Source organism: Dreissena polymorpha, chromosome 1 (genome assembly GCF_020536995.1).
Source record: "Dreissena polymorpha isolate Duluth1 chromosome 1, UMN_Dpol_1.0, whole genome shotgun sequence".
In the NCBI taxonomy this organism is placed as follows: Eukaryota; Metazoa; Mollusca; class Bivalvia; order Myida; family Dreissenidae; genus Dreissena; species Dreissena polymorpha.
The window spans coordinates 112,252,608-112,265,287 of NC_068355.1; the positions used below are offsets into that span (position 1 = coordinate 112,252,608).

Here is a 12,680-nt window from a genome sequence, read left to right on the forward strand (position 1 = left end):
AGACACAAAGGTGAGTTAACCCAAAATGGATATTAGATCTAGGTAGCCTTTTTTTGGTGTGTGTGTGTGGGGGGGGGGGGTGAAAATGTATATTCCTTGTTAGAAAGCCAAAAATATAGAAAAACTCACGTAGGCGTGCCATAGTGTTTGATTTCAGGTACATGTACATATACGGGTGCATTTATCAGTAAAAGTTATTTACATATATATTTACATACATGTTTAACAGTTTACAAAATAACATTTGTTATATACACACACACACACACGCATAAATATATGTATACAAATATTTGGTATCATATAACATTTTTACAACCTTGGTAATGTAATTATCCCCACGCTTTTTGAAAAAAAGGTGGGGATATTGTGGTTATCTCCGCCGTCCGTCCGTCCGTCCGTCCGTCCGTCTGTCTGTCCGTCCGTCCTGGCCACTATCTCCTCCTACACTAAAAGCACTAGAACCTTGAAACTTACACACATGGTAGCTATGAGCATATGTGCGACCCTGCACTATTTGGAATTTTGATCTGACCCCTGGATCAAAAGTTATAGCGGTTGGGGTGGGGCCGCGTCAGAAATTATCACTCATTTTTTTAGGTTATTTTACATTTACTTCTTTATTTCTACACCGATTCACTTCAAATTGATACTGGACCTCTCTTATGACAATACGGTCAATCTCAACCATGCATGGCCCCATTCCCAACCCTGGGGCACCCCGCCCACATAGGCCACACCCACCAAAAATTTCCATTTACTATAATTTTTTCATTTCTACACGGATTCACTTCAAATTGATACTGAACTTTTGTTATGACATTAGGGTCAATCTCAACTATGCATGGCCCCAATCCCAACCCTGGGGCGCCCGCACACATAGGCCACACCCACCAAAAAATTCTGTTTGAGTTCTGTTTTTATAATCGATTCAGCTCAATTGACTACAAATTATGACATTGGTGCATCTCAACTATCAGTGTTTGAGTTCTGTTTGTTATATCTTCGCCATTGACTACAAATCAGTGTACAGTTTTTTGTTCACTTCTACGTTTTTCAATGTTTGCGAAGTATTTTGTATTTTTTTCATTGTGTTCAACATGCTGTGCACGCGCTCTTAGTTTTATTCCAGTGAGATGTGTATGATAGATTCCATCTAATTTTTTTTTTATGTTATTTTTTTTCAATGGCGGTGGTATCATTTGTGTTTGTTTGATGCAATTGTTTTTCAAGCGTTTCAATGGTTTTGATGGTTTCAGTTTCAAGTTTGTGTTTTTCTTTTTGTTTAAATGATGTGTATCTAATTATTGTGTTACGTATATTTCCTTTATTACTTCCCATAAGGTGTTTTGGTTTGCAACTTTATTATTTTGAACTGTATTTAATTTTTCCTGTTTTATTTGTGTTTGATATTGTGTATCTAATAAGATGCTGTTGTTAATTTTAAAGTATCCTGGGCCTCTTTCAGGTTGTATATTGTGCAGTTTCAGTTCAACTAGAGAGTGGTCAGTCATAAATCCTGGTTTTATGTTACATGTGTCAATTATGTTGCAAAGTGACTCAGATATTAAAAAATAGTCTAATCTACAAAATATTGTTGGTTTTGTGTTTCAGTGCTAGGTGAATTTGCTTTCGTTTGGATTTATTGTACGCCAGATGTCTATCATATTGTAATTTTCAATTATGTTATTCAAAATGTTTCAATTTTTAGAATGAGCATAAAGGTTTCCCTTCTTTTAATCTAATAATGGGTTAAGAACAGTATTGAAATCACCACCGATTATAATGTTTTTATCTTGGTTATTGATTACAAACGATTGTAATGTTTCGTAAAATGTGGAATCATCTATGTTAGGGCCGTAAACGTTGATTAATGTTAATTGTGTTTCATGTATTTTGATATCTATACTTGCTTGTCTGCCAATTATTATTTCGTTAAAATTATCGACTGTGATCCCAATATTATTTTTAATCAGAAAGGCAATGCCTTGTTTAATAGTATGTTGTCCACTAAGATAGATATCTCCGTCCCATTCATCTTTCAATGTTTGTGCTAAAGTAGGTGTCAAGTGACTTTCTTGTAATAGGCATATACTATTTATTTTTTGCCTAACGATTTGAAGATTTTTATGCGTTTATCTTTATTTTTAAGCCCTTTTACATTCAAAGTACATAATTTAATCATTTAAAGAGGTGTAGGGTGTAGGTTCTATTTTAATACATGTCCAGTTGGTTTCTATTATAATACATAAGATGTCCATACAAACAAACAAAAATAGAGAACAACAATTAGGGATATAAAAAGATGCATGTCCCATGGCAATGAAGAAGTAGAAAAAAAGAATCACAAAAATGAGAAAAAAAAACAATTTAAAGAAAGAAAAAATAAAAATATAATAAAAATGGAACAATGTACAAAAGAAGGTTCTAGGTATGTAGATCCCAGTTGATGTGGTTTACAAGCACCCACTGAGTGATATATTTACATTAACAATACATGAATTTTACAACAAAAGAAAAGTGACCTTATAAGAAAAATTAACATTTTCTTCTTAATGGTTGTTAAGATAAAAATAAAACATCATCGTGTAAGACACAATTATGTATATACTGATTTATATTACAGGTAAGATGATAGTTTAAATTCTCTACCTAACTGCATACTCTCTTGATGAAGTATTATTTAAAAAAAATTAAACACATACAGACACTACAAATGAGTTATTCGCAAAAAGATATCTTCACATTGTCAATATGTCAATATGTAAATACAATTAGTCAGTATTTAGTTATCTAAATCAATTATTTCAGATAATATAGAATGCATTCTGGTAAGAGTTTAAATAAACTAACAAACGACAACAGAAAAACAAGCAAGCAAAACAACACCACAAATCAGTGACATGCAAAACGAAGATTTGACAAATACATTATAATAACATATAAGTTTTTCAATAAGCATATTATACATATTTAAACGCATACATAATACTTATAGACAGACATTTCCTCTTAATGGTCTTTAAAATAAAAACACCATCTAGTAAGCCCAATTATGTATATATTGATTTATATTACAGGTTAGGTGATATTTTAAATTCCCTACTGCATACTATCTTGATGAAAATTCTACAAAAATTTTAACATAAATTATAATAATGTTTAATAATGTATTTGCAGAAAGATTTGTTCACATTTTTAATATGTGAATAAAATGAGTCAGTATTAAGTTATCTAAATCAGTTATTTAAGATAATAATTTAAATTCCCTACCTAACTGCATTGTATCTTGATGAAAATTCTACAAAATTTAAACACATACATACAGTACAAATAATGTATTCACAGAAAGATTTGTTCACATTGTTAATATGTAAATAAAATTAGTCAGTATTATGTTATCAAAATCAATTATTTCAGATAATATAGAATGCATTCTGGTAATAGTATAAACAAAGTAGCAAAAGACAACATAAAAGCAAACAAAAACACACCTCAAAATCAGTGCCATGCAAACAAGAAAATTTGACAAATATATAATAACAACAATAAATATATTATACATGTTAAAACGCATACATAATACTTATAGACAGACACCGACATCGTAAGTGAAACATAAATGAGTTTTTTCCTTTAATAAATACATGAATGTATGTATTGTTGCCGTCTTTATACTAAGTGATACCTCTTTAAATACAGAATAGAAAAATCCTTTACTTAGGCATCAAAATCATACAATGTATTTATAGTCAAATAATTATAGATTGACATCAATGGGAATGCCAAGTTATATTGTACAATTTAGTTGATTATTTGTATTATTGAAAAATATATGTCTTGTCCATGAAGCATATCATGAAACATTTAAAAACAATTTTAAATTTTGAAAAAACTATTTAAAATGTGTATATGTTTTACAGTTAAGAAATAACTGGTTTTGGGTACGAATAAACCTTAATTTCATCGACTTTCCAAGTAACAAGATTCATAAACATTGAATGTGTTTACTTGTATTTCGCAACGGTGACCTACATTCTTGTTAATAATGCCCATGTTTTTCAGTGAAAAACTGCATTTCTCACATTCATGTCAATTGTCCTATACACAAGATGAGGGCTGTCTATAAAAACATGCTGTGTGTTATGGTATACTTGAAATATGTGCTACATTGCCTTTGCGATTTTTCAAACACATAATGTTCATTTGAAATAACATTACTTCTTAAAACTGTTTTTTACGGTTAAGTTTTTTCAAAGTGGGATGCCAATTAATTCTATACAAAAATTGACTCGAATAGGTGTGTATTTTGTAAACAGCCCTCTATTTGAAGAAACACTCCAATGAACATTATCCTACATTGTCCATAGAAAAATCATGCATGTAAACGTCACCATGCAAGTACCGTAAAACTTCTTAACAGCCAGTAACATATAATGTAAACAAACACATGCAAGAAAAAAAGGTGTAGAAGAGCATTAACTACAAAAAATGATTGAAATGTATTGTGTGACATCATTGTTCCGTATGCGTTTGTATAAAATTTCAATATTGTTTTTCGTGTGTGTTGCTTTTTTAATCCCCGTGTGTTTGAATATACATTGTTAAAGACTATATACTTGTTTATATTTGGGGTAGCCATTCTAATATTTTTACAGGCTATAATCACGGTTATAAGTATGCCAATTTTAAATTGTATAGTCTGTTTCCTAAAAATATGTACATGTATACATATGATGATGTCATATAGTTCCTTTCATTGATAGTGATTTTTTAAAGGTCATAATACGTTCTCATATATTCTGAAAAGCAGACTTTTATAATAAATTGAATTATATAATACTACGTAAACAACAGCATAAGACTAGTTATGAATGTCAAAGTAATCTGTAGATAGTCAATAGATATCAGTTATTTCTCCATAGTTAACAACATACCAGGTCTGTTTGTAATGTTTAAGTATCTTCTAGCGACTTACCGTGCCATTACGTCTGTACTGACTGAAATCTTCTATGACACCACTCACATTGTCATAGATGTCGAATTTAATGCGTTCACCCGCGACAGTTTGCTCGTACACCGCCCCATTGAAATACCAGGCACTTTCGATGTCTGGATGAAGGTGGAGCCTGTTGATGAGCCCTTGATTGGGCTTGGTGACATCATCAAATCGGAATCTGCTGAATGCTCAAAGGCTTTTCAACACGATACACTTTGTCCCATATACAACCGTGGGATATTATTTAGTAGAGACTCGTTCTGAGAAAACGGGGCTTAATGCGTGTGAGTTAAGTGTCATCCCACATTAGCCTGTGCAGTCCGCACAGGCTCATAAGAAACGACACTTTCCGCTTTTATGTTTTTTTTCGTTTAAAGGAAGTCTCTTCTACACGAAAATCTAGATAAGGCGGAAAGTGTCGTACAGGCAAGCCTGCACAGGCTAATCTGGGACGACACTTTACGCACATGCATTATGCCCTTTTTTTCTCAGAATACGACTCAGTAGATAAGTTACGCACGTTTACATGAAACACCATGACGTATGCAACACTGTTATTATGGTCATTTCTGACAAATACCGTTCTAATGTTGAATTCATAAAGACGATTTACAATATCGTTGACAAAATGTTTATCAGTAATATATGAACCATTATTTAAATTTTTGACGCGAAACTTGATTATGTATTTCAATAAAATTATATATAATATTATATATTGTATTGTATTTAACAATCCAATGCGTTAATTCCAGCTTTATTCATTTTGTGTTTATAGTTTGTATTCTTTTTATAAACTTAGTGGGTAAGAACTTAATATTTCTCTCATTATTTATTTTTTGCTTCCTTAAATGATGACACATTTTGGGTTGACTTTCTCTGCGTCGGTTAATTCGATGCATTTAACATACGCGACTTTTATGTCAATTATTTATTCAGAATTTACAATATTTATATATATTTTTTTAAGTTTATATTCGTTAAAAACGGTAAGTTTTAAGTGAAATTTAAATCTGGGTATCAAGTGCGGGGACTTCCAGTCCAGTGTTTCGTAAAGGAGATATACCTTATACAGAAAAAAACATTTTTTACGCTATGAAGGTTCGGGTCGGCTAGTTTTGTTTGCAGATCACTGAATTACAAATACAGTTGAGTCGCGTTGTGAGAAAACTGGACTTAATGCATGTGTGTAAAGTGTCTCCCAGATTAGCCTGTGCAGTCCACACAGGCTTATCATTGACGACACTTTTCGCTTTTATGGTATTTTTAGTTTCAAGAAAGTCCCTCTTTACCGAAAATCAAGTTAAGGCTGAAAGTATCGTCCCTGATTAGCCCGTGCGGATTGCACAGGCTAATCTGGGACGACAATTTACGCTATGCATTAAGCCCAGTTTTCTCAGAACACGACTCAGTTATACATGGCATTTCTATTCCACCATACTAATGAGTTTTCGTTGGCGATGTTAAAATAAATATATACAATATGGAGCTATTACGAGAAAATATATAAACATAGAAATGTCATATTTTATTATGCACTCAACAGCATAGCAATGCTCAACACAGAAGGGTCTGAATTGCTACCCTGGGTAAATTATCCCCATATAATATTAAGTAATAACGCCGTAGGAGATTTGCTTGATCAAGGACCTTTTACATTTTTCATGAAGTCAAACTTGGTAGGAAACGAATCGGTTAGGCCTTGGATAACCAGAAGTGATCAATGAAGGGTATATCAATATCTTCAACGTAAACTTGACACCGAAGACATTTAAACATTAAAAAACTCACACATTATTTAACAACATGTAAATATTTTTTTCGGCGTCGCTTTAGATGGGGGTTTAACATCGCTTTATTAAGAGAACGAAAAGTGGGATTATTCAATGCATAGTAGAATGGCACAAAGTATGTAGTCTTAGGAAATTGAAACTTACGAAGTCACCACGGACTGTAGATAATTATATGTCAATATACGCTCCGTGTATCCACTCAATAGTTGTTTCATACACATTTCTGAAACAGCATACATTAACGTTGGTGTAAATAGTAATCCCAATTAATATTTACACCATAATTGATATATGTTGGTACAAAAATGTGTCAATACACTTTTTAACAGAAAAAGGACTTTATAAAGAAAATAATGAGTTCTGAAGAAAATAGTTAACACTATCAGGCAATCATTGTATTTAAACAGAATATTATTTCTATTCAGATAATAAAACACATATTTTATTTAGCCTACAGCACTTTATAAACCTTAACTGAGACCGTGTTACTGGAGTAGCGCACCCGGATATTCATGGCTGTGTTCGCAAAAACGCCTATGCTGAAATACACATTTTGCGAGGCATTTTCATAAAAAGAAGTGGCACTAATTTTCATTTGGTATTCGCATTGACATTTTCGAAAGCGGTATTTGTGGTCTCTTCTGTAACTGCTGTTATAGGCAGGGACTAATACAAAAGTAGGCGCGTGTTATAGGCATGTGTCCTCTTTCTGAGCATCGAAAACCGGTATTTATTGTCCCCTACCGGTGAAACCGGAGGGGACTTATGATTTGCGCTGTCTGTCAGTTGGTCTGTCTGTCAGTCTGTCCGTCACATTTTTCTGGATCCTGCGATAACTTTAAAAGTTCTTCATATTTTTTCAGGAAACTTAAAACATGGATAGATGGCAATATGGAGATTATGCACGTCATTTCATTGTAACTACATAGAATACAATCCGGGGATGTGGGTTCTCTGGGTGACTGATAATATCGTGTTTTGATAAGACAATTTTTTTTTAGTAAGACTGCCTTAGCCATTAAAGCATTTGTCCCAGATATTTTCCACTGTTTTGTCCGTATAGATTAGTAGGCGTATATGTTCGACGTTGACACTGCCCTTCGTTTTGATGTTCAACACATGCAAATGTTTACTCGCTACAGTATATATATTTTGCCGAAAAACCGGAAGCACAATATTTATCGTAAGAACAGAATTGCAGGTACAATGATTCTCTGCACAACAATATGGAGAGAATTTATGTTTTCATGACTGGTGCCATTGTTGTAAAATCATGTGGCATTAATGCCTCCCTCAAACAGTGGTTATGTCGAATATTAAATTTATAAAATCAGTTTAGTATCAGACTTTTGGGAAATGTTTATGTAGACTTAAAATTTGTATTTATTGATGTAGGATTTTCTTACAGAAGTAATGAAGTGAGTTGTTGCAACTAAAAAATACGCAAATACTAGGAATTAACCAGTTAATATTACCAAAATTAAGACAATTACCTGAAATAATTGTTGATATACGAAATGTTAATAGCTGGAGATGTCGCATTCCATTAAAGGAATACATAATGAAACCCAATCTTAACATACAAGTACATATTGATTTTGAAAAGCGAATTTTCGTAACTTAATGGTAAAAGCAAGAATGGAATTAGAAAAATGTCAATGTAGCATGTGAACTGATACTACATCTACACAAACAACTCCTTTGTTAAGGCAGATATACACCATTGAAGGAACATTTGACTCCGATGATGACCCAAATAAATAGAACCAAGGGTAAAAGAAACGACACAATGAAACACATGGACCAGCAATCAGGAAATATGTATGCAGCACGTAATCGAATGATTTGAGCTTAATTGAGTGAATATTTTAACACAAACTTAATTTCGGTGTGAACGGACGTGGTTTGGTCACCTACCAAATCACTTATTGAATCGCGGGGTGATATTTCTGTTTGAATATCTTTGAGAAGGTTGTATAGGGTCACTAGCTTTTAAAACTTTCTCAATCGAAGCTCAAGCCTCTTGGACTTTCTCCGTTTTCCAAGTTCCGTCCCACAATAAGACCCGCGATGTATCAAATTTTGTTGTTGTTATTGTTGTTGTTGTCATCAACTGTAAGTTAACGTGTACACATGTGCAAGTGTAGCGGCGATCGAAAAAAGTATTATTGTTATACAAGAACGTTGTATACAGCTGGTACTGATGCTAAAATAACGATATGAGTAGGTGTGCTAATTACACAGTCCCGGAGGTTTCCCACAGGCTAATATGGCCTGTCGCTTTTGAAATCCGTTGTTTATATGAGATGGTCTTCTGACGTGCCTTAATTGCCGCGAAAAGTCTTAATTAGCCACCCGATGTGTTATAATGTGTAGTGATTATCTGTTTATGTAGACACTCTCCTTAACATGAACAACATGTCAGTAATTAATTTAATGTGAGTCTCTCGGTAGCGAACGCTTATCGATTCAAGAACCGGTTACTGTGGACACTAGAGAAGAGAGAGGCTACACCAGATATCATTTAGTTAAGATCTTTGATTACACGCATTAGCTGTAGAGTATACATACGTTAGCTGTATTATTATTTCAAGCTATGAAAACAAAACAAGTGCATTCTGTAAATGTGTCGATATGACGCTGAAACAAGTAAAATTGTATAATAACTGTGCAAATCTCACCTGTAGATTTCGAATCGTAATTTTTGTTAATTAACATAAAATAAAATGTTTTTTCATATTTTCATAAATGAAAATATGTATTCTGATAAATTATCTCAATCATTTTCATTTGTTGTTTTGCAGTAAAATAATTATAATGAAAAAAACATTTAAGAGCACATCGGGTTTAATTGTTAACCTATAAAGATAAGTTTATTGTGTTCAACCTGCTTTACCATATTGTTATCCATTTTAAATAGTTATGATAGTTATATGTATGTTAATCATATTAATTGAATATTAACATGTTAATGGCATAGCTATGTTAAACGGTGAGCTATTTAATAGCTGAAATAATGCGCCTAAATATAGCAGCAGTTGCTTACAAATAATCGGTTGACTCATATGTGAAAAATAATGAGTGGCATTGAGCTTCTCATAACAATTAAGTGGCCTGCAACCAATAATTTCAAACGAATCTTCGACGAAAGTGTTTCGTTTGCATACGCATCAATACAGCTCATTCTAAAAGGTGAAACGTATTTCATTGGACCTTTTCAAAGTATTCAATTGTTGACAACATAAAAAAATCGTTATTATAAAAAACATATCATCGACATTATTGGAAAGATGGACGGAGAGTCATTCGCTTTAGCATAGGACTTCGTGTTAAAATTTACACAGCTTTCACCATTATAAAAAATGTTGTAACACGTTGTGCATAGAAACTTTCGCGTAAATTTACAAGCAAATAAACTAAATGTTAAAGTTAGTACTGGTTTTTTTACTTATTAATTATTGTTCATTATCTTTATAAACGATTGATACTAAATTGTAATGCATGAAAAGCTGATAACAAGTTACACCAATTAAACTTATAAAGATACATTTACCGCATGTACAGTGTATCGCAAACGTGTTGTTAACTTCTTTTCGACATTGGTTGCAAAATCTAGTTCATATAGTATTTATCGAAACAAAGAACAAAGAAGGAAACATATACGTTATAACTTGTAGTCATTCTATTTTGCAAAGAAGTCAGAAAAATCATGTTTTGCTTACATACAACTGCATAATGTAACTGCGCCAAATACACATTCAAGCATAACGTCACTGCGCCTAATACACATACCAGCATAACGTCACTGTGCCAAAAACACATACCAGCAAAACGTCAATCCGCCAAATACACATACAAGCACAACGTCACTGCGCCAAATACACATACTAGCATAACGTCACTCTGCCAAATATACATATAGAGGATATTTGTTGGATCCGGTGGATTATCGATTTTAATTCACGAGTGATCATAGAAAATAATATTTTCACGAGTGGCGCAGCCACGAGTGAAAATATATGTTTTCTTTGATCACGAGTGAATTAAAGTCGATAATCCACCGAATCCAACAAATTTTCTTTTTATTTAATGCATTTTTCACAGTTTATATACATTGTTCAAGAGTTTAACTAACGAATTTTGCTGGGATAATGACGTCATTTCGTAAAAAAAATGACGTCATTTCACAGTAAACAATGAAAATTATCGATAATTCTCACTGATAATTTTCACTGTTTGAAACAGTGAAATTATCAGTTTTAATTCACTGATATTTCTCTATAAACCACCGGAAAGCATTAAATAAACCAGCATAACGTCACTGCGCCATATACACATACCAGCATAACGTCACTGCGCCAAATACACATACAAGCATAATGTCACTGCGCCAAATGCACAAACCAGAATAACGTCACTGCGCCAAATACACATACAGGCATAACGTCACTGCGCAAAATACACATACCAGCATAACGTCACTGCGCCATATACACATACCAGCATTACGTCACTGCGCCAAATACACATACCGGCATAACGTCAGTGCGCCAAATACACATACAAGCATAACGTCACTGCGCCAGATACACATACCAGCATAACGCCATTGTGCCAAATACACATGCCAGCATAACGTCACTGCGCCATATACGCATACCAGCATAACGTCACTGCGCCAAATACACATACCAGCATAACGTCACTGCGCCAAATACACATACCAGCATAACGTCACTGCGCCAAATACACAAACCAACATAACATCACTGCGCCATATGCGAAAACCGGCATAACGTCGATCCGCCAAATACACATACCAGCATAACATTAATCCGCAAAATACACATACCTGCATAACGTCACTGCGCCAAATACACATATAAGCATAACGTCACTGCGCCATATACACATACCAGCATATCGTCGAACAAATCATTGTAGAGTGTGGCTTCTCATAAAACGTGTATTTTCTTTTTAAAAGGACATACATGTACATGTTCATACTAATTGCTATGTTTGTTTAATTTCAGAAATCGTAAAGGACATTTTGAAAAACTGTCGATTCATGACTTGTAATCGAGACTATGTCCTCATCAAGCAAGGCGACATGGGTGACTGGTAAGTCCTGCTCTTAAACAAGAGTTCAAAACTTGATTATGGTTTAGTTGACTTGCGAAATAATTTCTAAATGAGTCACGTTGCATCGTTCTCATAAACATTAAGTGAAGTTTGATTCGCTTTGAATCCGATCTTGACTACCGGTGGTCAGGCGAATTGTGTCCCAATCTCTTATTAATAATTGACCGGATCAATGCAGTAACACAGGTAACACTTTCCCTATGAGAAAACCTGCTAATTGGAATTTCTTCAACAGATGTTTCGTTAGAAACACGCGTGCAAAATAATAAACTTCAGAAATAGTTAAACTGTGGCCAAAATTTCCGCACAGCAGTTTTGTCTTCTAGCGTTTGTGATAATAAAATTAATTATAACGACGAACATTATATGTTTCAGTTTCTACAGCATTCTTAACGGATCTGTAGCCATCCACATACAAACGAACATGCCAGAAGAGGGCATCCCCTATGACCTTGGTGCTCAAGATGCCGACGCCGACAGTACGGAGAGTGTCATCGACACCAGCGGACAAAACGGGAAAGAATTGGATCGATCCATTTTCGGGAACTTTGTCGGCACAATACGTAAGAGGGGCGAACTCCTGTCAGTGATCTCCCATTTAAAAATACTTTTGTTTCGCACATGATTACGTTTGTTGAGCAAATTGTGTATTTTTAATCTAAGTTTTATTCAATTTAATACAGTTTCATAATGGTATAGTCCGTAAATGTCATGAATAGTACCTGGTTATTAAGTTGAGAGATTGT

General features: G+C 33.7%; 1 protein-coding gene across 2 annotated transcripts in view; it reads left to right on the plus strand.

Annotated features, from left to right (window-relative positions):
• The window catches only part of LOC127844534 (uncharacterized), a 52,776-nt gene that overhangs the window by 29,812 nt on the left and 10,284 nt on the right, over positions 1-12,680 (plus strand). For both annotated transcript variants that reach the window (XM_052374864.1, XM_052374871.1), the window contains exons 2-3: positions 11,826-11,913; positions 12,310-12,497. In XM_052374864.1, coding sequence (XP_052230824.1) covers positions 11,826-11,913; positions 12,310-12,497 — 276 coding nt within the window. The remainder of the gene's footprint in view (positions 1-11,825; positions 11,914-12,309; positions 12,498-12,680) is intronic.